Source organism: Fukomys damarensis, unplaced genomic scaffold (genome assembly GCF_012274545.1).
Source record: "Fukomys damarensis isolate Sample0158 unplaced genomic scaffold, DMR_v1.0_HiC HiC_scaffold_17, whole genome shotgun sequence".
Taxonomy (NCBI): Eukaryota; Metazoa; Chordata; class Mammalia; order Rodentia; family Bathyergidae; genus Fukomys; species Fukomys damarensis.
Window position 1 is genome coordinate 46939321 of NW_022900929.1, and position 24578 is coordinate 46963898.

The 24578-nt window shown below is 45.7% G+C and overlaps 3 protein-coding genes across 3 annotated transcripts in view; 1 reads left to right on the forward strand and 2 right to left on the reverse strand.

Annotated features, from left to right (window-relative positions):
- Positions 1 to 7541, reverse strand: part of Acin1 (apoptotic chromatin condensation inducer 1) — a 37169-nt gene extending 29628 nt beyond the window's left edge. The window contains 5 exon segments of the mRNA XM_010637785.3: positions 2063 to 2182; positions 2593 to 2704; positions 5762 to 5827; positions 7231 to 7502; positions 7505 to 7541. Of these exon segments, the coding sequence (XP_010636087.1) occupies positions 2063 to 2182; positions 2593 to 2704; positions 5762 to 5827; positions 7231 to 7502; positions 7505 to 7541 (607 nt within the window).
- On the forward strand, positions 7015 to 10470 carry CUNH14orf119 (chromosome unknown C14orf119 homolog). Its single transcript, XM_010637786.3, has 2 exons — positions 7015 to 7870; positions 9384 to 10470. Exon 2 carries the CDS (start codon positions 9385 to 9387, stop codon positions 9811 to 9813), a length of 429 nt encoding a protein of 142 aa, XP_010636088.1. The 5' UTR covers positions 7015 to 7870; position 9384; the 3' UTR covers positions 9814 to 10470.
- Positions 10471 to 11027: 557 nt separating this feature from the next.
- Positions 11028 to 16699, reverse strand: Lmln2 (leishmanolysin like peptidase 2). The gene is given in 16 exon segments (XM_033765305.1): positions 11028 to 11229; positions 11718 to 11891; positions 12059 to 12288; positions 12507 to 12746; positions 12848 to 12868; positions 12870 to 12945; positions 13024 to 13067; positions 13069 to 13097; positions 14283 to 14454; positions 14538 to 14683; positions 14819 to 14903; positions 15082 to 15207; positions 15634 to 15776; positions 16067 to 16119; positions 16191 to 16284; positions 16405 to 16699. Coding segments are annotated over 16 exon segments (2130 nt in total).
- Between the last annotated feature and the right edge of the window lie 7879 nt (positions 16700 to 24578).

The window sequence follows — 24578 nt, forward strand, 5'->3', positions numbered from 1 at the left end:
AGTAGTTCCAGTTGTTCTCAAATTCATTACGAAGTCCAGCCTGGCTTTGAACTTGTGGTGATTCTCCTGCCTCAGTATCCCAAGTGCTGGGATTATAGATGTGTGCCACCATGCTGAGAAATCTTACCCATTTCTAAAGCTCTTCTCAACTGCTATATCTCTATCAAGAGATTCTCTAATCACGCTGGCTCTGAGATCTTTCAATCCTGAGTTTCTATGGTATGTGTACCATTTGTCATGTCCTTCTATTGTTATTTTTATGTGCAATTATTCTCTCTCCCCAATACTTTACAGTTTATAGACTCCTTATGTACTATAGCACAGAAATATGTATATACAGGAATCTAGTATTTTCTTGACTGACTTTTGAGAAGAAAATGAATTTGACAAAGATGTATATAGAAGATCTTTCTCCTTCCTTTTGGCTTTATAACTGGGAAAAAAGAGTGCTAAAAACAACCCTCTTAGGGTTTCATACACACACACACACACACACACACACAAAGAAAAAAAGAGGCCCCTGAAGGAACTTAATAATTCTAAAGAAGCCGGCGTGGTGGTGCATGCCTGTAATCCCAGCACTCTGGAAGGCTGAGGCAGGAGGATTGCTGTGAGTTCAAAACCAGCCTGGGCTGGGCTACATAGTGAGTTCCAGATCAGTCTCAACTACATAGTGAGACCCTGTCTCAAAAAACCAAAAAAAAAAAAAAAAAAAAAAAAAAAAAAATCCAAAGAGCTGCCTTGTTTATTAAAAAGTGTACAAAACTTTTTCACAGGGTCTAAGTCTAGGATTAAAAACAAAACAAAACAAAAACAAGATGGGCATGGTGGTGCACACCTGTAATCCCAGCACTCGGGAGGCTGAGGCAGGAGGATTTCTGAGTTCAAAACCAGCCTGGGATACATAGTGAGTTCCAGGTCAGTCTCAAGTACATAGTGAGATCCTGTCTCAAAAAACCAAAACCAAACAAACAAACAAACGAAACAAAAAACACTGAACAAAACTATGACCTAATGATCTTCCATTTTTCTAGCCCACCATTCATTATCTCCAAAAATCTATTTTCATCAAGGAATTCTACAGTAATCAGTGCTGAAAACTTCCAAGTATTCTAAAAGTATCTAATATGGAGGAACTCTGAGCACCAGCAATAAATAGTAACAGTAATGATTTGAGAAAATTGTTAACATATACATTGGCTTAATACATCCACCTAGTGCCCAAATGTCTAATACACATATTCTCTTGAACATACAATTTCAGACAAGAAGCTTTCAAAAGACAAAACAAGCTGTATTTATAGACTATTGCATGAGACACTATGAAAATTAGGTGTCTACTACTTTCCATAATGTAGAAAAATTAATCTTGTATGACTCAAGCCTACATACTATATTTGCTATTAACACGTTCATGTTGGGCTTAGTGGACTGTGCCTGCCTTGCAAGCTCAAGGTCCTGAGGTTGATTCCCGGTACCGCAACAAACAAACATGTTCATATAATACTCTGCAGTGCCTTTCACAGACAGCATTTTGCACAACTATAATCTTGTAATTAAAATATTTGTTGATGGTCCATCTCTTCTCTAGACTGTAAGTTCCCTTATGGCAGATTTGTCTTTTTTTTCTAGTGTATTCCTATTGCCTAGTATATGGCTAGTATACAACAGACACTCAATAATAAAACTGATCATTAATAAACTGTAGCAGATAACCAATTTTGGGGGGGTGACTGAATATACTATACTACATAATATATACAATTGGCAAAGCAATGAAATTATGAGTGTTATTAAATTCAGAGGTAGAAAAGGCTGCAGAGGAATGGATAAGCAGAAAAATCATACTGCCTCACAAAACAGTGAGATATTACTAAAATATAGGTAAAAGCAGACTTCAAAAAGGACATATAATTTTCCTGAAAAACAGATGTCAAATATCAATGTCACAAAATTTCCCTGGGACTTTCATGGAGGCTTTTCATGAAAGGAGGCATAACTACCTCCCCCCACCAACTACGCAGGATTGACCAAACAGCGCAGTGGGGAGGGAGATACGTACTGGGTGAATGTCTGCTGAGCTCCAGCTCTGGTCTCTCCAGGCTACTCTGAAAGTCAGGAGGCAGCAGGGAAGCCACTCCCTCAGGATGGATCATCTCGTCCTCCGACTCAGCTGAAGCTTCTGCAAAGTACAGATTGGGTCGGGGCAGGGAGGGAGTGAAGGGCTCAGCATATGGGAATATGTGGAGAGCAGGATATCAGGCACAGTCAAGATACAGAGATACATACCAAATGCAGCAGTGCACAGAAAGAAAAAAACACCCTAGGATTAAGCTCTACCTCATCTAAATGGTAGCTTAATTTGTAAACTCTTCCTGTTGGCAGGAATCTTTTTCTAACAAGACAGGCAAATTACACTTCCCTTTCTCTCAAGGGTACACAGTAACTCATTTGGTTCCATAAAATACCAAAGCAAAACGAGTAGTAGTCTCAGCTTGACTTATTCTTGAAATCACCTAGTTAGATGGGCCTAGCTACTTGGTGACAGGAATGAAAAGGAAGAACTTGTTAGAAGTGACAATCTGGGTTTACCTTCAAGTTCTGCAGCTTCTCGAGCTTCACGTTCCAGACGCTGCCTAAGTAACTCCTGTTGCTTTTCCAGATACTGCTTTATGAAACTGTTGTTGCTCATTTCCTCACCAATCTGTGTAGAAGAAACAGAAAAAGAAATTCTAGGAAACCAAACCAAGAAAATGCGAGGAAAAAAGTTCCATGGAGCAAAATCTAGCCCACATAGCTGGACTCAGGAAAACAGCTTTTGGAAGGTCCTTTTCTAAACTACTCTTTATTAAGGATCAGAACAAATAGTCTTGTGAACCGGGCATTGTGGTGCACATCTATAATCCCAGATACTCAGTAGGCTGACAGGTGGATAGCAAGGTTGAGATCAGCCTGGGCAATTTAGTGAGACCCTGTCTCAACATAAAATAGCCAGAGTGGTGCCACACGCCTGTATACCCAGCACTCAGGAGGCTGAGGCAGAAAGATTGCTCTGAGTTCCAGGCCAGCCTGGGCAATATATTGAGTTCAAGGCCAGCCTAAACTACATAGCAAGACCCTATCTCAAAAAACCACAATAAATAAATAAAATAAAATAGGCCAAGGGTGTAGCTCAGTAGTATTATGCTTGTCTATCATGTGCAAGGCCCTAGGTTTAATCCTTAGTACTGCAAAAAATTAGAACATTAAAAAATAAGTAGCACATCAAAGTGACAGAAGATGACAAAGAGGAACTATACACTTTTTAAATATTCAGTACCCACCCAAAGTGATGCTGGTATAAAAAATAACTTAAAAAGAGATCAAATTTCTGAGGATGCCTTTTTCTCGTAGCGCTGAAGACTGAACCCAGAGCCTCATATGTAGTAAGCATGCCCTCTACCAGAGAGCTCAATGGCAAGCCCAAATTATGCCATTAATGTGAGGGAGATCTGGCTGATCTGACCAGCTAGGCAGGTGTCTGTCCCCTTCCTCCCTCACCACTCCATGTGCATTCCTCCCAAAGCTGCACACACTCAAAGAGGAAGACCACTCAGAGGAGGATTATTTCCTCAACCAAAGGTATACGAGTAGCTGTGCTCTCCTTGTTGTTCTCCAAACAAGCTCTCAAGGCCCAAATTATGCCTTTAAAACTTTTGGATAATCCAGGACATTATCTAGAAATAATCTAAAAAATCCAGGGGCTTATCACTTTTCCCATTTTTCCTGTAGCACAGATTCCCATGTCCCTCTTCTTTCAGTATTCTCTAAGTACTCCTCCATATTGCTTAGCAAGTCCTATTAGAACTATAGAAAAAGCTAAGAAACCTGAGTAAATTCTTCCTGTGGTGTTAATGACATTTCCTACGCATAGTAAACATTATGTTTCTCCTAAAGTAGAAATGAGTCTCTTGTTATTCAATGGACACTGATGATGTCTGAGTTGCATGTATTAGAGAATAAGCATGTTTGCTACTAAAATCTTGTTAGTAAAAGGTAAAACTCCAAAGATTAAAACGCAATTAGCAAAAGGAATATAATTTTAAGCTGATTAGTTTATGCAGCTTCTTATGCTTGTTATAGTACTTAATGTAACCTCTGAAAGCTGGCTACATTATTATACTTACAACTTAATGAGCTTGTAACAGGGGAATAGGAAAGTTCTCTTGTTTTCCATAGTACCCTGGGACTTCATTTAGTATGGCGCTGTACACCACTGAAATAACACAGACCTGGGTTTCTCCTTGTATTATGTTACATGTTATTCTAAGATGATTTCAAGAGCTGAAAGAATCCTCAAGATAGTGCAGTCTAAATCAGGTGTGCCTATAATCCCAGAGCTCTGAAAGACGGAGGCAGGAAGATTTTAAGTTTGAGCACAGCCTGGCCAATTTAGTGAGATTATGCCTCAAAATAAAAATATAAAAAAAGGGCTTAGGATGAGCTCAGTGTAAGGGTCTTGGGTTTAATCTTCAGTATTGGGTTGGGGGGAAGATTGTGTAGTCTAAAAAATTTTTTTTCGTTTTGTTTTCTGAGAAAGGGTCTCACTATGTAGTTCAGGTTGGCCTTGAACTATGTAGCCCAGGCTGGCCTCAAACTTACAAGATCCTCCTGTCTCAGACTCCCAAGTGCTGGGATTATAGGCATGCATTACTACACCCAGGTCAGTCTACAATTTTTTCTTTTTATCTGTGGGATAATTTCTTCAAAAGCAATACACAGAAACTCAATACATAAAACAGATAAAAGCAGATCTAATCTACTAATTTAAGAGAAATATGAACCGTGTCTGTTTCAAAAGGATTAACCTTCCCTAAGAAGCCCTTCAATCAACTACAAAACCCCAGAACAGCTATAAAACTACAGATCTAATCCAACTGTTTCTGATATTACAGTCAAGGAAACCAAGGCTTCCAAAGGTTAAGTGTCTTGTTCTAAGTAACAGAACTATTAGAGATGTTTAAGAATAACTCAAAAGCCAGGAGTGATGGCACATTCTTATAATCCCAGCACTCCTAAGAGGCCGAGACAGGAGGGTGGTCAGTTCAAACTCAGCCAGAAAACTTAAAATACTGTCTAAAAACTGTAGCTCAGTTTAACGGACTTATGTTCAATCCACCCAACCAAACAAAAAACCCTGTATGAAGGCACATGCCTGTAATCTCAGCTACAAGGGAGGCTGAGGCAGGAGTATCATCAAAGATAGTAGTTATATCAGGAATGGTGGGTGATTTAGAAAGAACTGAATTCAGGCTGGGGCTATACTTCAGAGGTAAAGCACCTGCATGTGTGAGGCCCTGGGTCAATCTTGAAAAGTGTGTATCAACAAAAGAGTTCTTGATCAGCAACTACTGTCCTACAGTGTCCTAACGTAGCCTACTTCATAGCCATATGCAAAGATATATCCAAAGATATAAACTACTTTTCCCAAATCAACAGCAAATGACTTCAGATTCCTGTACTACACTTAATCAGATCCATACTTTTTGGTGCGTACCATTTCAAGTAGTATCAGAAATTAAGAGCTCCTCTGATCTTCTTACCTCATGCTCTTGTGTAAAACTGATTAGAATTCAATTGTCCTAGCATGAGAACATTACCAACCAAAAGAATGTAGGAAAATATCTGCGAGGAATTAAGGATCATATATACAACACCATGCCATTCCATGTTATCTTTATTTCCCAACAGCACACTCCATCTAACAAACCTTCTTTCTTACCTGGGAATTTGGCTGGAATGCAGCATGGGGTGTTGAGTGTTTCTGTAAATTTTCTAGCATTAGAGCCTGGTATGGAGAAGGGCAAAAGTCAGAAACTGGGAGAAAACGAAGAAACCAAACTTCCACCCCCTCCCATCACCTCTTCATTAAACTCAGTGACTTAAATATACACTTCAACTGTACTTCTCTTACACAGCCCTAAAAGCACTTTATTGTTCTCATTCATCTTCCAAAGACTTAAAGGTAGCCATGGTTATGCTCCTAAACATACACATGAAAATACAGGCACACAGAGAATCGGTACCTGATTATGTCAGAAAATAAGTGGTAACAGAACCAATACTACACTCCCTATTATCTTCTATACTTTTAGCCAGAACCTCTTCTGTATATGGCCATATAGAATATAAATTGCTTCTAATATTCAAACTTCAAACACATGAAATTATGAAACGTGGGGCTGCTTGCTTGGGGCTGAATGAATTACTTGTTCAGTTACCTGGGAACAGAACTACCTAACTTGTGTAACTCAGAATGACACATTTTTCAAATTTATAAAAATTTCGAAGAGCTACAGAAAACAACCACAGACCCTGTTAACTCTCGTCTGACCTAATCCACACCCACATAAAATCATCAGCTTCTGTATAAGCAACAGTCTGCCAACTCTTGAGTCAAACTAGCTCTAATTGGTATCACAATATCCTCATTTTCCTTCCATTTTCACAAACCTATACACACCGGTCCATCTATCTCATGACAAGCCCAACCCCATCTACTTAAACGGATTCAAAATCCCTAACGTCCATCAACGAGCCTCAACTCGTTCATCTAGTCACCAAATTTTATCCATTCAAATTGCTTCTGGATTCCCTATAGACACCCCATCTCACCAAGTCCCGTCAAATAAGGTCTCACCTTTTGATCTAATCAAGCAGACATTCTTACACTGCCCCAATCCTATTCTTGCAGATACTGATACCAACCCAATCCGCCCTCCGCCCAACCGTGCCCCTAACTCGGACCCAGCCCAACTCGCCCCCCTCAGGCCAGGAACGCCAGTGGTTGTAGTGGGATTTAACTCCTTCTGCAGCGCATGCGCCGGAACCAGAGACACAAACAAGGAGGGGGTGGGGGAAGGAGGAAGGAGCTTAAGACACTCCGGGAGAGTAGCGCGCACCCTCCCATTTTAGGCTTGCGCTGCAGCCGTTAAGGCGGGAACCGGGGGGCGGCCACACCCCCCCGCGCCCCCTCCCATTTTAGGCTTGCGCTGCAGCCGTTAAGGCGGGAACCGGCGCGATCTCTACTCCAGCGCAAGCCTCACCAACCACCGTGCGCGCGGAACTGCAGGCTCGCGCTGGCGGCCTGAGAGCTCGCGCCGAGCCCGGATACTGCGCCTGCGCCGCAGTGGAGACTCGTCTCTACCGGGTCCGCTCCTCTCCGATAACCCGGCAACGCCGACTCCTCACCCCTTTGAGCCGCTTGACCAGGGTGCTCTTCTGCCCGCTCTTGGCTAGGCCTCGCTGCTCCAGTGCGGCCTTCAGGTCGGTCACCCGCAGTGCCTGAAGAGGCTTCCCGTCCAGAGTCACCTCCTCCAGCTCCGCCATCTTGCGTGAGGTACTCGGGTCCGTCCCGACGGCTTCGGGCATCTTCGGTAATTTCCGCCAACGCCCTTCGAACGTACTGAGCTGACCCCGCCCACTGCTAGAGCCTACCCCTGGATTACCACTCAGAACTCCCGGGTTCCTCCGGAATTGTTCGGGTGTTTCCGATGCCGCATCGCCACCAATCCATTCTTTCCATCCGCCCTGCGACTCCACCTTTTTCGCTTGTTTTCAGACTCGGTTATCTTCGTCTTGCCGAGGCTTTGAATCGGACCTATCCGGAATTTCTCGCCTCTAGTATAAGCGTAATCGGTACTATTCGGCTATCTCCGGACCTGGCGCGGAGGTGCTGGGGCGCTAGGGTGTTTGGGACTGGTCCGAGGCCGGAAGTACGTGGGCTGCCGGCTGGCTCTGTTTAAGGTTTTCAGGAAACATGGAAGTTGTGGCAATGGTTGGAGTCGAAAGGCTCTTGTGAGGCTCTCCGAAGGCTGAAAGGAAAAGGGAGGTAAGAGGGGAAGAAGTAACTCCTTGAGTTGGGTCGTGCTCAGTGTTTTCGGGTTATCTTTGTAGGGCAAGACCCCCTACTCTGTTAGGGAAACAGCTGCGGTTCCTTATCTTCTGAATAAAGGAATAGTATGTTGCTCATTTGGAGCATGGGAATAAAAGCCTCGTGGTCCCCAAAGTGGACAAGAAGGAGCAGCCTTGAGCTTATCGTAGAAGTCAACGTAGTGAAACCTTGGAAAACTTTCTGAATAAAAGAATAAAGTTTCTTTAGCAGGAAGGAACAGCCAGCCGCCTGAAGAGCCATTGAGGAAACGGAAGCAACACTGAACTGTTAGGATTCTTATGCTGATATTGTTTAGGGGTTCCTTTCTTTGTCACCACAAACCTTTCAACTTGCAGCAGAAGAAGCAGTAATATGTTACAAATATTTTAATGTTTTCCACATCCAGACTGTAAAGCTGAAAACTTCAAGCCAAAGTGGCTGGCCTTTTAGTTGCAGTCCTGATGCAAAATCAATGGGAGAACATCAATACGTATCATGCAGTGAGGAAAGTTATTCAGAGGCACAAATGGTCACACATCACTATATAACACTTGTTAGATCTTGGTATCAGTAAACTGGATTTTTTTCAGAGCTTTGAAAATTTGGCTTCACGTTTCTTTGATAGCTTATTTGGGGCAAGACCCTCACCCTGCTCTTTAGTGTTTTCTTGTTTTAACAGGAAATATTAAGGGGGGTCTAAGAGTGCATATGTAAATCACAAGGAAGACTGTTTCATCATATATAATGTTTTTTTCTTTTTACTGAAGAGTGAAACCAGGGCCTTTACACTGAGCTAAATCCCCAGCTCTTTTTAAAATTTATTTTTGTTAATTTTGAGAAAGGGTCTTGTTGAGTTGCCCTTGCTAGGCCTTGAACTTGTGATATTCCTGCCTTAGCTTTCTAGAGTGCTGGATTACAGTCATGTGCTGCCATGCTGGGCTTTTTTTTTTTTTTTCCTCTTCCCTCCCTTGTCCCCCGCCCCTTTTTTTTTGGTAGTTGATAGCTTTGGAACAGTTAGTCTTTAATCCCTGATGGCGCATGTAAGAGTTTTCTAAAGATTCATTCTTTCATTAGAGAAGACAATGATGAGTCAACATTCTTTTTTTCTCTCAAGTTGGAACACTTGGGTAGGAGGAAGGAAAAAAAGCAAGAAATATGTTAGACATTGTCTCAATGTTGCCCCAGCAGGCTTTATTGGTTATGTTTAGATTCTTTATAAGAAAGGTAGAAAGAGGCATTTGGTTGTGGAGGATAACGGGTTTGAAAAAGAAAAGGGTCTGACAAATATGAAGTGTTTCTTGGGTGACTTTAAGATAATTGTATAATGATGGAGATACAGGATTTTCTTGTGTTTCTGTAAATCAAATCTGAAAAGTTATCTCTTTAGTTGTTGACTGAGTGCAGAAATATTCGTCAGTTGTACTTCAGTTGCTCTGTCAGGAGAGAGTATAACAATGCCTTTATGTTTCAGGATGCCACTGGAATCACCTTCCTCTTCAGTGCCACTATCCTTCTCTTCTGTGTTACCCTCAGTACCAGACACTATTACCAGTTCTTCCCTTCCTCCAATGTCTTACATCACTTCCCAGGAGATGAAGTGTATTATTCACTGGTTTGCCAGTTGGTCAGGTTCTCAACGTGAACGTTTTCTGCAAGACTTGGTAGCTAAAGCAGTGCCAGGAAAATTACAGCCACTGCTGGAGAGTCTGGAGCAGCTTAGTGTATCTGGACCAAACCGACCACCTTGTATCTTTGAGTGCCAGCTGCGTCTCTGGGATCAGTGGTTTCGAGGTTGGGCTGAGCAGGAGCGTAATGAATTTGTGAGACAACTGGAAGTCAGTGACCCAGACTTCGTGGCAAAATTTTACCAAGCAGTGGCTGCTACAGCCGGTAAAGATTGATAGGCATTCAAATTCAGGAATAAAACTACAGCTGATGGAGCTGAGGTCATGACTCTACAGTGAGAACTCAGTTCATATGTGTCAAATATTTGGGTGTAGGGGCTGGGGATTTAGCTCAGCAGTTAGGTGGCTTGCCTTGCAAGTGAAAGGACCTGAGTTCAATCCCCGGTACCCCCCGACAAAAAAAAAAATGCTTCTGCACTGCAAATATTCGGGTGTGATATCCCAGTGAGCTGCCTGAACTTCCTGGAGAACACAGACATATTTATTTCAACTTTATCAGCGTGTCAACTGGACTCTATAAATCTTATCCATCTAAGCAAATCCAGATCATGCCAGTCTCCTAGTTTGTTTTCCTAGAGATGTCAAAATCTCAAGAATGTAATGGCTTTTGAAACAATAACCAAAAAGAAAACTACGTTATATATATAACTCAAGCCTACTGCTGGCCTAGGTAAAGAACTGCTCCAGAAACAGGAAAAAATAATAAAAGGCATTTTTATCATGTAGCTGAATTCTGGTTTTATCACCCTTAGCCAGAGTCTAGCATAATTATGTGACAATCGCAATCCAGTTATGATTTAGTAAAATTATGGAAAATTAATAGAGATAGTTACTTCCTTCACACTGTTTGACTTGCAGTGAAAAATAAAAATACCAAACATCAGTGTGCTCTTTTTTTGTTGTTATACTAGAGATTGAATTCAGGGCCTTGCATATTCTAGGTAAGCATTTTACCGCTGAGCTACATAGCCAGCCCTTTATTTGTTTGGAAACAAGGGCTGTAAATTGTCCTGGGTGGCCTTGAACTTGTGATTCTCTTGCCTTAGCCTCTCAGGTGGCTGGGATTATAAGTGTGCACCAATTCTAAAACATAACCTTGGAACTGGTAGCACATGTTCCTTTTATGTTTCTACTGGAAAACAGTAGGGAAATAAGTGACACTTAATGAGTTAACAGTTTATTTTTTGTACCAAAATAACATAGATCTTCATAGCCAAAATACATGGTCATATAAATCTTAAAACCATGATGTTATATTTTAACCATAAGATTTTCAAAACCTTTTTTTTTCTTTTCCATTGCAAGGCTAGTATAGAGTTGATGTGCTGGGAAGGAGGCATTTTGAAGAAAGAACTTATGTATAAACATTAGATTTTTCCATTCATTTGTCTCAAGAAATAATCCTACCCCACACAATGTTTTAGGTAACATCATGCTTCCCTTATTCCATTTGGACCCCTTGTTCCATGTATCTGGTGATGGTGAGGAGTAGATGGTCCCACCCGAAGAGTAGCTTGTTTTTGATAAGCCACAGTTGCCAGTGTACCTACTAGAATTAGCAGCAGTAGGCAGAATCCCATGGACAGAAATACGTGGGTAATGGAGGGATTATGGTCTGAGGTAACCAGCAACCTAGGAGCATAGAAGGTACTATTGGGCCTGGAATAATACCTAGGCTGAGAAAGTGAAGGATACAGATATTTCTAGATAAATACTGTGTCGTGAAACCTTGCTTTATTCAAACATTAGCAAAACAATTTAGGACCTGAAAGCAGAAATAAGACCAAGATCCAAATACTTTAGCCACTTAAATTGTTGGTTTGGCAATGAATACATTGGTTTGAGGGGTATCACTATGGTGCTTGGGTAGCTAGACATGATCTCTTTAGTACTGCTTAAAGGAAGGAGTGCTAGGATCCCTAAGTCCTAGAGTTGGGGGAGCTCTATTACTATGTTTGAGGGTATCACATGATTGTGGGCCCCAGGTGATCATATGAGGGATATTTTCTCTAATACATGACCCTGTCTAAAACTATCCATGAGTGTATACTTAATAAGTACAAATTTAAACATCTGGATTCTGGGGATTCTAAAGAAAATTGCTTGGGATATTGTCTTACTTGCTGTATCCTGTGGTGAAGCTGGCTTCTCCATGATGTAGAGGTTTCTCCTTGAGAGTCAGGGACAGGGCCTTGTACAGCATGGCAACCAATGGCCCTTGGCAGCCGGGAGGCTTCCACATATGCACAGTGAACACCAAATTAGTGGTAATAGATAGGCTGTGGAAATAGCACCTGAATAGACATTTGGACCTATTAATGGAAGAATAGTCCCTGGAAGAGTGTATCTCAAAACAGGTGCAGGCTAAAGAGTGGGGACAGAAAGTCTTCAGAGGTGAGTTATGAAATGAGCATTTTCCACGGCCCATTTTATAATTACTCAGCCTAAGTTACCCTTTTACCTGCCAGTGCCACTTTTGTTCACCAGAGCCTGCAGGACTGCTTCAGCCAGCTCTTCTCCCTGTCGCTTGTCCGGTGAGAAGCCTGGGGCCCCAGCTAATCCTAAAGAAAGCTGGAAGAGCAGGTCTTGGGTTGAAGGACTCACAGGTGGAGAAGTAACTGCATTGGTACCTTCATTAATCTGGCACAACCAATCTTGGGGACAGTAGAGGAGACCAAAGTACCCAGGTATCTGCAAGGAAATATGTATGTAGCAGAGTTTAGCTGCAGCCTCAATTACCAGCTCAACTTTTCCTTTGAAGGAAAATGTACATTCTAGGTCAAAGTCGGGCCTAGTAGGTACTTAGTAAAAAAATGAATGAACATTACAACAGGTTGAATAGTACTATGGTGCAAGCATTTCCCAATTTTCTGCCAGTGCAGCACAACCAGTCACCTTGTGATCCTCACCTCAATATGCGCTCCTGGAAGGCATGAGACCCAAGGTGACCCCTCCGCCTGTACCATATATGCTTTCCTCTGTGTGCATTGATGTAAGTAGCAACGACCAGTGAGCTCTGCTTCCTTGAGATGTGGGAGTGGTTGTGAAGTGAGGTTGGCAAGGAAGCAACGGCTCTGGGAATGGTAGATCTCCCCATGGGGATTCTCCTCTCCAGCTGGGAGTCCATTTTCCTTCTTCCAGCATTCACTCTGAAGGGCAGGGCAGAAAGCAGAATAGTGTCTGTCTTGATGCCTTAGAAGTTGACTCCCAGGCCCACTCAGTTCCATTCTCTGCTCACCAGTCTACTCACACCATTGGCTAAGGGTTTATTACATGTGGCAGCCTTCCAGCATGGGGTCTGAGGAGCAGCTTCCCTTGTCCAAGTGCAGGTAATGGCATCCCAGCCCACTGTGTGGAAGGGATGCTTAGAGTGTCACTAGGATCACTGATAGCTGTGCAGTTCCCCCAACCACACAGCACGCTCACCTGCCAGTACAGAAGAAGTCTGAAGAGTCAGACCCACATGTAGTCAGTCACCAGGCCAAATTCTGTGCCAGCTCCTGCTTGAGAGGAAAAGAAAGGGAGCCCTCAAAAAAATAAGCCCCGGCTGGGTGTGCTGTCCCATGCCTATAATCCGAGCACTAGGAGACCAGTGCAGGAGGATTACAAATTTAAGCTCACCCTGGGCAATTTAGTGATTTAGTAAGACCCTGTCTTAAAGACCAGGTATGGTGTCTTATGTCTGTAATCCCAGAACTCAGGCGATCACCATGAGTTCAAGGCCAGCCTGGACTACATGGCAAGACTTATGTCAAAGAACAAAAAAAGAGGGCTGGGGGGTTAGCTGGCACCGTGCCTACCTCGAAAGCACAAGGTCCTGAGTTTGATCTCTGGTATAGAGAGGAAAAATCTCTAGTACTGGCAGTAAAAAAAAGAAAGAAAAAGCCCCAATCCCCAAGCCAGAAGTGGTGGTGCACACCTATGATCCTAGCATTTGGGAGACTGAGGCAGAAGGATCACAGATCTGAAATTTGAGGCCAGACTCGGCTATGGAGCAAGTTCAGACCAGCCTATAGAATACATGGTGAGATAAAAAAAAAAAAAAAAAAAAAAAAAAAAAAAAAAAAAAAAAAGGCAAACTAGCCAGACAGGCATCCTGGCTCATGCCTGTAATACCAGCACTGCCCTCTGGGAGGCTGACTGAGGCAGGAGGACCACAGATTTGAGCCTGGCCATTGAGGCTTATAATTTGGATTTCATGTGAATAGCAGATACCGTAATCCCTTCTAACCTACTGTATCTCACTTGGCCCTAAAGCTGACTTAGGTCATGAGTGCTGCTGTGGCGGTCCAGCCGTCACAACACTAACATGCCTGAGTTGGGGAGTGAGGATTGAGAAAGGACAGAACACTCAAGCCTGAGTAGAGACCAAGAGAAGTCTGATTTATTTCACAGAAACAGCTCCTTTTATAGGTTCACATCAACAGGAAGCACCAAGCAACTATTTGTATCTTTTATGGAAAGACCGGATTTTCTGACTTTACAAAGAACATCAGATCTATGGCTGTCTCTTTGAGTTTCTTCCACTGTAGCAACAAGTTTAACAAGCAGAGTCCTAGAATGTTACAGATTGTATCAATGCCTTGAGTGTAGAGGTGAAGAAGTTTCCTTTTAAATGTCAAACTCCTAGAGGGCCATGGCCGGGCTCCCACATGCTGCTTTGCAGATCTCCCTCATTTTCTCACCATGGCCCCACCACAGCTCCTCTGAAGCACTGTGGTTGACCTGATACCAGCCTGAATCTTCAAAGGCAGCAAGAGTGATTGGGTCAAGTCGTGTTCGCTGGGCACCATCAAAAGAAGCAGCCATTATTGAGCCCTGGAGCAGTCTGGCTTCCCAGTGTGAGGACAAAGGGCCCTATTGGAGGGGGTAGCAATTAGCTGGTTGCTATCTGGCGGCTCCCTCTTTCTTCTATCATCCCAAAGTATTATCATTCTCACCTCTTCTTCCAAAGGAACACCTAGTAAATCCCTTAGCACCCCTAAGTGTTTGGCCAGGCCGTGGCCAACAGCTGGGGTGGTAAGAAGCAGCTGTTCCCACTTATCTCGCCTTGTCACTTGTTGCCTTGTAGAACAGTTCTCTCTAACTGAGTAGAGAAGGCAATGTGAGGAGAGGAAATTTAGGAAGGGTGAAGTAGAACTGGAAGAAGGGAGGTCATGAGGTGATGAATCCCCTCTGGTTGACTTGGTAGGACTTCATCTCTCCCATTCCTCCCTCTTACCACTGAGTCCTGAGGGGCAGTCTTGCCACTTCTTGAAGAGCTGTCCAGAGAAACCCAGGGCATGGAACAATTCATGTAGTGTGGCCTAAGGACAAATGGCTGCTGAGCGAAGAGGTCTGGATTTGCAGCGGGATTGGCTGACCAGTATCTCTGCCCAATCAACACTTCTCAGTGATTGAGACACTTTCTCTTCCACTGCCTAGGAAGCTGAGTAGCCCCGCCCCCACCTGCTTGCTTCTCCCCATTTATCAGGCAGCAGTCACCATGACAATGTCATCATGGCTGAGGCTGGGACTGGTGAGATGCTGGGCACAGTAGAGAATGGTACCAGCAAGGGGCCTGTCTTCTGAGTCCAGCTGGCAACAGGCAGCATAGGCTATGACGGAGGGCTGGAGAGGGCAGGGTGGGAAGGAGGAAAGGAATGTAGTACACACAGAAGGAATCTCCCTGAAAACAGAAGACTTGAGAACTCTGAAGGGGTGGTAGTAAGACGTGGCTTGTGGGGTTCTTAGCCCCTACCTAAACTGTATCAGCATACTCGAAGTTATTCCAAAGAAGCACAATTTAATAAAAATTGCTTTTCTCCACCAGGCGTGGTGGTGCACCCCTATAATCCCAGCACTTGGGAGGCAGAGGCAGGAGGTTTACTGTGAGTTCGAGACCAGCCTGGGTTACATAGTGAGCTCCAAGTCATTCTCAACTACATAGTGAGATCCCGTCTCAAAAAAATTTTTTTTTTGGTTTTTCTCTTCTGTACCTCACCCAAGATTTAGACTAAACAAGTAGGGAAGGGAAGAGACTTGGTTGAACCTCACCTCTTGGTGGCACTTGGAGGTGTGGGCAACCTGAACATACAGGAGGAAATAAGTGTTTTGGACCCCAGGACCATCTGGCTGAACCAGTTGTGGGGGACCCCACTCTGGCCACAAGGCATATCCACAGAGATGGGCATCAGTCATCGGGCAAGAGAGTGAAATGTATATAGCTTAGCTGCAGGATAGGGACAGTGGGAAGCTAGGTGCTAGGAAGAAGACAGCATGAGTATCCTCAGTCCCTCTCAGCTCCTTAGAATGCAGCATCCTGCCCCTAACCATCTAAGTCTCTGTTTTAATACAGTCTGGAAAGGTGCAGTGGAAAGGGACTAAGGAATCCACAGTGTTGTGAGCCTGTATTGAGTAATTCTGCTACTGGAGGTCTTGAGGGAGGTCTAGAGATCTTCAGATTCCTAGGACTGGGAAGTTGCTCTCACCTTTGCCCCCAGGCAACTCTCTCCTTTGTAACCTGGGTTCAAGAGGCTACACCTGCCAAAAATGAGTATCTCTAGGTGAGCTGGAGACATTTCTGGTATCCCTAAAGAAGGATATGAACTCACCTGTGGTAGTTTGGGGTCTCTGGGTTGCCCCAGACATCATGGCAGTACTGTGCAGGGTCTCGACTCACAAGCAGGGGTCCTTGTACTGGAGGAACTTGACAAGAGTACAATTTCACCCTGATGTCTCAGAGTTCAGTTTCTTTTCTGTGCTGGTCTTCCTCTCTGAGACCCCTCTGCCCTGCAGCCCTCCTGATGCCTCTCATTCCTCACTTACCTGCCAGGACACCCTGGATTCGCTGAGTGGCCTCTTTCACTACGGCCAGAGCTCAGGATCCCCCTTTCATCCCATCATCTGAGGGATTCCAAACTCCAGAAGATGTAGGCTCTCCTGTGTAGTAGATTTGGATTCGGAGGGCTTGAGGATCACGGGAGCCAGGAAGAGTGAGGGAGATGGAGCAAAAGTCTGGGTGCATTTGGGAGAAAGCGGGCGTGAGGAGGGTCACAGACTTCTGGGTCTCATCATGTAGACATCTGCTTGTGCCCACCCCAGGGAGCAATAGCAGCAGCATCTCCTATCCTGCCTGAACCCTGTCTTCTGCTCTCTTCTTCCTTGGCTCTTTTATTTCTGCCTTTCCTCACTTTCCTCACTCTTCACCCAGCTCCACCACTCTTGCTTGTTTTTCTAAGATTCAAGTGTTGATGACTAAATCTACAATTCCCTGCCAGGAAGTTGGATATGAACCACAAGGGCCAGAGCCATCTTCTTCAAGGGTTGCCAGAGGTGGAGCACTCTGGGAGGGGAGTGTTCTCTTGAGGCCTCCACTGACCTTTCTAGGCCCCCTTGCACGGCTAGAACTGGGAATCAAACCCAGGGCCTGATAATGGGACTTGTTCCTAATCCTTTTCTATTCCTGTATCCTAATCCTCCTGCCTTTCTGATAGCTTTGGAAGCACCCCAGAATTTAAAAATTGGTGTGAACATAACAGGTAGGGTATGGGGCCATTCTTTGATTCACAGATACCTGAAAACAGGTGGGCAAACAGACCTCGGCAGTTCACTCCCCCGCTGTCAGAGCTGGCTGGCCTCTAACCAAACTGCAAGACTCTTAGATGTCTTCTACTTCTGTGTAGAGTTGTTAGTAGGTACACAACAGATACATGCTAGCTGATTGACAACTCCTATGGGAGCCTGCTGTGTTAGGTCTATGAGACTTCACAGAACTTGATACGTGTTTGAGGGAGGGAAAATAACTCTTAAAATGGACACTAATAGATGTTCAGATCTGTTTCTAGGAGGTAGATGTGGTGATACACACCTGTAATCCCAGCACTTGCGAGGCCGAGGCAGGAGAACTGCAAGATCAAGACCGGACTGAGCAACTTACTACGACTTAATCTCAAGGTATGTAGCTCAGAGGCACTGCGCCTGCCTCTCAAGCACAAGGTCCTGAGTTTGATCCCTGGTACCAGAAAAGGGGGTGGTGGTGCTGGGGATCTAGCTTAGTGGTATAGCACACACACACACACACACACACACACACACACACACACACCCCTGCCTTACTGAATTCTTGGAGCTCTCTTTTTCTTTACTCATTCTGTTTTTATATCCTGTCTTTTCTGTTTGGATGCTGCACCTCCCCTGCCTGGCTAATTCCTGTCTTTCCTCTAATTACTCCAGGAAGCCTTTCTTAACACCTCCAACTCAAATTCCACACCTGCCAGAGTCTGAGAGGGACCTTCAAGGGAAGGTGCCTCTCCTTGCAGCTCCTAACAGAACCACATCATCCTCTCCTATTTGTGCTGGCTTAGTGTCCTCTCTCCACACCCTATACTCCTTGAAGGGAACCTGCTTCCTGGCACATCCCACAGAGCCTAGACTTGGTTGTGTGGACAAACGTGCGGACTTAACCCCATTGTTTAATTTCTGAAGATGCAGGTCAGGGGTGAATGGCATGATTTAAACCAGCATGACTAATTAGTGATAGAACTGAATTTAAAGGACTCCTTGCTTCTCAGAGAGGCTAGATCTTATACTTTTCCATGTCAAAACGGTGGCTAGAACTACTGATTACAAGGAAGACACGCAAACTCTGGAGTCAAAGCCACCTGCCACTTGCTATGTATAAAATTTTGGCTGTTTCAGTTTCCTCATCTGTAATATGGGGATGGTTGTATTTATAGGGTTGTTTTGAGGAATAAGTAGTGAATGTTCATAAAATGCTGTGAATAGTGTCTAGCTCATAGTAAAAACTAAGTCAAGTAAAGAATAATTATTAGACATACACTTTCTTTCTTTCTTTCTTTTTGAGACAGGGTCTCACTATGTAGTTGAGACCAACCTGGAACTCACTGTGTAGCCCAGGCTGGTCTCGAACTCACAGCAATCCTCTTGCCTCAGCCTCCCAAGTGCTGGGATTACAGGTGTGCTCCACCATGCCCAGCTAGACATGCACTTTCAACTCAGAGGAAAAAAATTTTAGAATCAATTTATGTACAAATCTTTAGGGATTTAATCCCCAGTACTACAAAAACAAACATCTTCAGAGGACTCTTGTTTGTTCTCTAAGACAAACCTAGTCTCCTTCAAGTATCCGAAACTTCTCTCCCCTCCAGATTTCTCAGGGGTTGGCGGGGAGCTGGTTGGGATTTGTGTTCTGAATTCAGGGTCTGCCTGGCTCTTCCGGTTTGCTGGTCCCAACCTGCAGCCACTTCTAATGCTTTGCTGCTCCCTTGCGGCCAGGTTGAGAGGAGTGCCTCTGAGAGCCAGGGTTGATTTTAACTTCCGATGTGTGGGTGGAGCTTCACACACTGGCAGGAAAAATACAAGAACAGCTCTTTTCCCTCACCCACATGCCCGTAAGCAGCTGCATGAAGCCCCACAGACCTAATACAACAGCCTCCCATCAGAGGTGTCAGTCAACTAACACATACTTGTTGAGGACCTGCCTGCCCCTCAGCCCTGGCAGATGGAGATGCCTGAAACACCTGTGTTTCTTTATCGGAGTCCCTCCTTCCTGCCCTTGCATGTAGATTCTTCTTCATATTTCAACATCCAGGTTATCTGACCATTAAGACTTCCTTTGGCTCTCCTAGGCAAAATTAGTTTGCATATCCTTGAATTTTCAAATAGGGTTCTGTCTTATCTTCGGTGTACCGTTTAGTATATATCTTGACTTTGTGTGTTTGTTTCCCTCCTGAATTGCTGGCAGGGGTTAGGCTTTTGCTTTTTGGGATTTTTTGCGGGGGTAGATGTGGGTGTGTGGATGTGGTACTAGGGATTGAATCTACCACTAAATTACATCCCCAGCCCCGTTTGTTTTTTATTTTGAGAAGGGGTTTTGCTAAATTGCCCAAACTCAGGCTCAAACTTTTGATCCTCCTGCCTCAGTCTCCTAAGTGCTGGGATTATAGATGTGCACTATCACAGAGACTGAGTCTTATTCACTTCTGCCTCTTTGTAGATGTATGAGGTAGCTGCAGAGTGATAGTGGAGGTGGGATGAAGATAAGGAAAGACTTCTAATGTGGTGGCACAAGCCTATAATCACAGCACTCTGGGAGGCTGAGGCAGGAGGATTGCAAATTCTAGCCCAGTTTGGGCAACTTAACATTTTAGTGAGATTCTGTCTCTAAATAAAATAAAAGGGGGTGGGGAGCTGGGGATATATTGTGTAAAGGAAGGCCCTGGGTTCAATCTCCAGTACTGAAAATAAGTAATAAATTTTCTAAAAGATAAGGAAAAGGTAAGGAGGTAATGAGAGTGAGAATAAGAATCATGTTATCAAGCACTCCTTTGTGCCCAGAAATTGCTCCAAGAACTTTTATTTATTTATTTATTTTGTATTTGGGATTGAACTCAGGTTCTTGCGCTTGTGAGTCAGGAGGCAGCACCACTGAGCTAAATCCCTGGCCCTGCTCCAAGCATTTTTTATGCATAGAATTCTCCCAGGTATTACTATTACTGTACAACTGAGGCACAGTAAAATCAAGCAATATGCAGAGCTGGTAAATGGCAGAGAGGGATTTGAACCCATGTACGTCACTAACCCACTAGGTAGTAAGGCTTCTTGAGGGCCAGAGGGGAGGGGAAGAAATGTCATGACTAGCGGAAGAGGATCAGGGTGGTGATGAGGCGGGGATGAAGGGATAAGAGAGGCTAGGTTTAGACAAAAGAACAGGAGCGAGAGAGTGCGGGGGGCAAGGAGAGGAAGACTGTGAAGACAGAAAATGAGGGACAAAGAGAGAGGAAGCAGATGAAGACCTGGTGGGTGAGAGGCCTGGGGCGGGCGAGGACAGCAGTCCCCATTGTGGTGTTGTCGTCCAGATGATGCTCCCTCCAGCCTGCCAAGCCTCCTGACCTTCTCCTTCAGGCCCCTGTGGCAAGTCACAGGCCACCTCAGCCCAGAGCCTTATCATCACCAGAAACTGCAGCACCTACGAAATAACTGAATCAAACATCCCCTTCTCTGATACAATCTCCTCTCTTCAGGGTTCATTTGCTGAATTGGTTCACTGCAGCTGTTCTCAAGTGCCCTGGGGAACTGCGACCCTTCCCATCTTTACCTCTGCCCTCCTCTGCCGTGGGTCCAGATTTGCAGGTGGAACCCTCGCCTACATGCCCTCAGCCCCTTCCCAATCTGCCCTTTCCATCCACCTCACTGGTTAATGGTCAGCCCCAGATGGACCCCACTTTAGTCTGCACTTGCTCTCCAAGGACCAGGGAGAAAATCACCCCAGAGGACAAACTTTGTCATGCCACAAGTCCCATCAACTCAATCACTTGCTTCCAAATCAGAAATCTCAGCAGTTAGCTCCCTCTTTCACCCTCATCAATGGAATTTTATACTTTCAAGCCTTGCCTCCAGCTAAGCTACTTTTATTTTTATTTGGTTTTTTGAGACAGAATCTTACTATGTAGTCCAGATTGATCTTGAACTCACTATGTAGCCCAGGCTAGCCTCAAACTCTTGGCGATCCTCCCGCCTCAGCCACCAGAGTTCTGGGATTATAGGCATGCGCCACCATGCCTGGCTCGGCTACTTTTAGTTATCTCTTCTTTCTTGATGAAAATAAAAACCATAAGACGGGTACAGCCTCCACCTGCTATAAACCTGTCTGTACTGATATCCTTTGCTATTTCTTCCTTTTCTCGCTAAAAGAGAATGAATGTCCTCTTCCCACGGAAGGTCAGCCTTCCCTGGATGCTCTGTGCTCCACTGGCGGGAGTGTGGCCTCAGCCTCCCTTCCACCTCACCTTGGGCCCTCCTCCCCTGGTTCGGCCTGGACCACCATAGCCTCCACCCTGGCCTCTGCCATGGAGGGAAGAACCTCCTTATGGATCTCTGTGTATACTTCTCTCTATGCTGGGAGCCCTGCTTCTCACCAGATACATTCCCACTCATCTCTTAGATATCTGTCCTACCTGACCTCACCCCCCTGTTTAAAGTAGGTGCCGGGCTAATATCTGTCACTAATCATCCTTTACTCTTACCACACAGCGCTTCCCATAGTATAGAATTGTGTGTTTGTTTGTAATGTCGTGTTTGTAACTCTCACTAATCTGGGAACTCCACTAGGGCAGGGACTATCTTCTGGATTCATCCCATGGTTTCCACTAGGAAAATGTCTGGCTGGAGGAGGTGTTTAATAAGCTCTTCTTCACAAATGAATGCTTGCAGGTGGCAAGAGGGGGCATCAGGGCAAGGGGAGCTAGGCTTGACCCTGCTCCCCAGGGCTCTGTCCTGTTGGGCCAAGCTGCTCGTGAGGTTTGAAGGCTGGGCGGCAGGCGGGGCTGGACTTTATCTTGGAGCTCAGCCCTAACCTCAGATGGTGACAGAGCTGGAGCCGGCAGAGGTTTTGCAAACCATCCCGATTGCAGAAGAGTAGCAGTCTGTGAGACTGGCGGGTGGGGCCTGTGCTTATCTCCCAAGTGCAGTCCTAACCTCAGACGGTGACCACGGGGAGCCAGCGAGCGTTTTGCAAACCGTCCCAATTGCAGCAGGGTTGGCTGGCCTGGCCAAGAGGGACAGGACCACTAGGTGTGCGGGTGACAGGGGCGTGGACAGTTTGGGCCTTCAGGGTGAAGCCTGGCTCATTGTGCACAGGGCTCGCCTCTCCCCATCAGAGCCCTGCTTCTTCTCAGAGAGAAGTGGGAGGTCATGTGGACAAATGTGCGTCTCTCCCCCTTAGGAGAGGACCTGGCTGCCAGGTCCTAGGGCTCTTCCACTGCTCCTGGAAGTCACATTGGCCATTTTGATAAGTTAGCTTGCAGCCTTTTCCTTTCCCATGGGGAGAACTTGTTATGTGCCACTGAGTTCATCTGAGGCCAGGCCAGGCCTGTTTCTGGGAGTAGCTGACAGGGACATCAGAAATCCTATCCAGATTAGGCCGCTGTCACTTGGATCAGCCCAGGCTGAGTCCAGGAAGGAGGTGTCTTCCTGTGGAGGGCTGGTGAGAGTTCAAGAGAGGTATGCACAGACCCTCAGCCCTGGTATCTCCTGCACCTCCATCCCTGAGTCCCCTCACTGGCCTGGAGCAGGGCGAGGGGTAGAGGTGAAGAGGCCCCTTTCCACCACAGCCCTGACGGGGATCTTGCAACATTGGGATGGGGGCCCTGGGGGCCCGGGTGTGTGGCAACATGGAGGGAGGTGGGAGGGAGGTGCACACCGAAGGGGGCGGCTTTCACAAGCCACGATGGCCGCACCACTGACCTTGGTGGACTCACCTTGGGCAGCTTCCTCCCTCTTTATGCCTTCCTCCTTGCAGCTTTCCTTGACTTGAGATCCTGTCTCAGCTCAAGCCTGTCATCCTGGTCCCCAGTTCTGCTCAAGAAGGAAAGGTGGGCCCAATTGGGTTCTAAAGCCCCGGGAATGAGAGTGTGCTGTTACAGCCTTGATTTGCTGGTTTTCAAAGGCTCCCAGTCCCTCATCCTGATCGCCACATGAGCTCCCTGTGTCTGCCTTTTCCCTAGGGACAGCTCCTGGAAGCCAGTTCCAGGGGCAGAGACTAGCCTGCTCTCCACCCTGCCCCAGCTTCTTGGAGCCCATCCTCTTGGCAGAGGGAATAGCAATGAGTCATCTGCAAGTCCTTTCTGCAGCCAGAAGGTGCTTTTCTTGCTTCCTCTCATCTTTTTTCCAGTCAGCCCCCCACACTTGGCTCCTTCCCCATGATCACTGAACACCTTTTGCACTTGCTGTCCCCTCTGCTTGCTCCCCTGCCCACCCCTCTACTCCCTGCCAAGGGCATATTTGCCTTCTTCTTGAGAATTTTTAGCTTTTAACTTAAATGTCACTTCCTCCAAGAGGCCTTCCTTAACTCCCCCAGCTAAATAGCTTTCCAAGTGAGGGTTGACTAGAATACTTTATTCATTCATTCATTCTTGAGGCAGGGTCTTTCTGTGTAGCTCAGGCTGGCCTCCAGCTCACGGTGTAGTCCAGGGTGGCCTTGAAGTCATGGAGATCCCCCTGCCTCAGCCTCTTGAGTGTGAGAATAAAGGTGTGAAAGAACAGGATTTGGGGAAAGCTTCTGGAGTGAGGAAGTGGTGAATCCACACCTGGGAGCTGAATAGGGTGAGAGAGGTAGCGGGAGACCTGGGAGGGGTCAAAGAAGACATTAAGCACACTTACTGCCTTTTTCTTCCTACCCCTTCGGCTGAGAAGTTGTCTTACTCACAGAAAAGATGCTTGACAAAGACTTGTTGAATACATTGCTCTGGCCCAAACTAGCAGAGGTGAGCCCAAAAGCCCCCTCCAGGCTGTGGGCCCCTGGTGGAGTCTTCTCCCTGCGGTTCAGTCTGACAGAGAGGAGGGGGATGCTTGTTGCTGCACTTTGTGTTCTGCTGAGGTCTTGTAGGGGAAGTAGGGATGTGGCTCTTCAGATTTGGTGCCTCGAGGAGGTGCAGGTGGGTGGAAAGGCTGGGAGGGGACACAATGCTGAGCTGTGGCAAAGAAGCTTGGGGTCAATGTTGAAGCAACCCAGGTCTCAGCATCCAGTACCTTGAAAAGAAGTCGGGGGACAGTGGTCGAGCTGAGAGGAGGAAATCCGGAGGTTGAGTCACTTACCAAGTTCTGTACAAAGCCCCTTATGCAATGCATCCCCCTGGGCCAGAAGGAAGGTGAGAGGATTCTCCCGGGCGCCACTGAGATGTTTCTCCTACCCAAACTCAGACTTCTCCCGTCAGTCCCTGCACCCAAGTTTTCAAACTTTGGGTCTCTGCCCAAACCAGACATGGGGCAGTGGCTTCAAGATACAGAAACAGAAGAGTGGGTGCCTGAGAAGGGAGACAGAGGCCTGGAAGGGACTGAGTCCTGGTTGAAGTAGATCTGGTGCACATGGATAGAAAGTCTCTGCCACTGGCTTAGCAGGAGGGAGGGCGGAAGAGAGAGAGAGAGAAAGAGAAAGGAGAGGGAATATCCAGGTATAAGTCTCTCTCTCTCTCATTCTTCCT

Excerpts from the sequence above, each read along its gene's own strand:
- CUNH14orf119 (XM_010637786.3), top strand. The coding sequence starts at position 9,385 with ATGCCACTGGAATCACCTTCCTCTTCAGTGCCACTATCCTTCTCTTCT.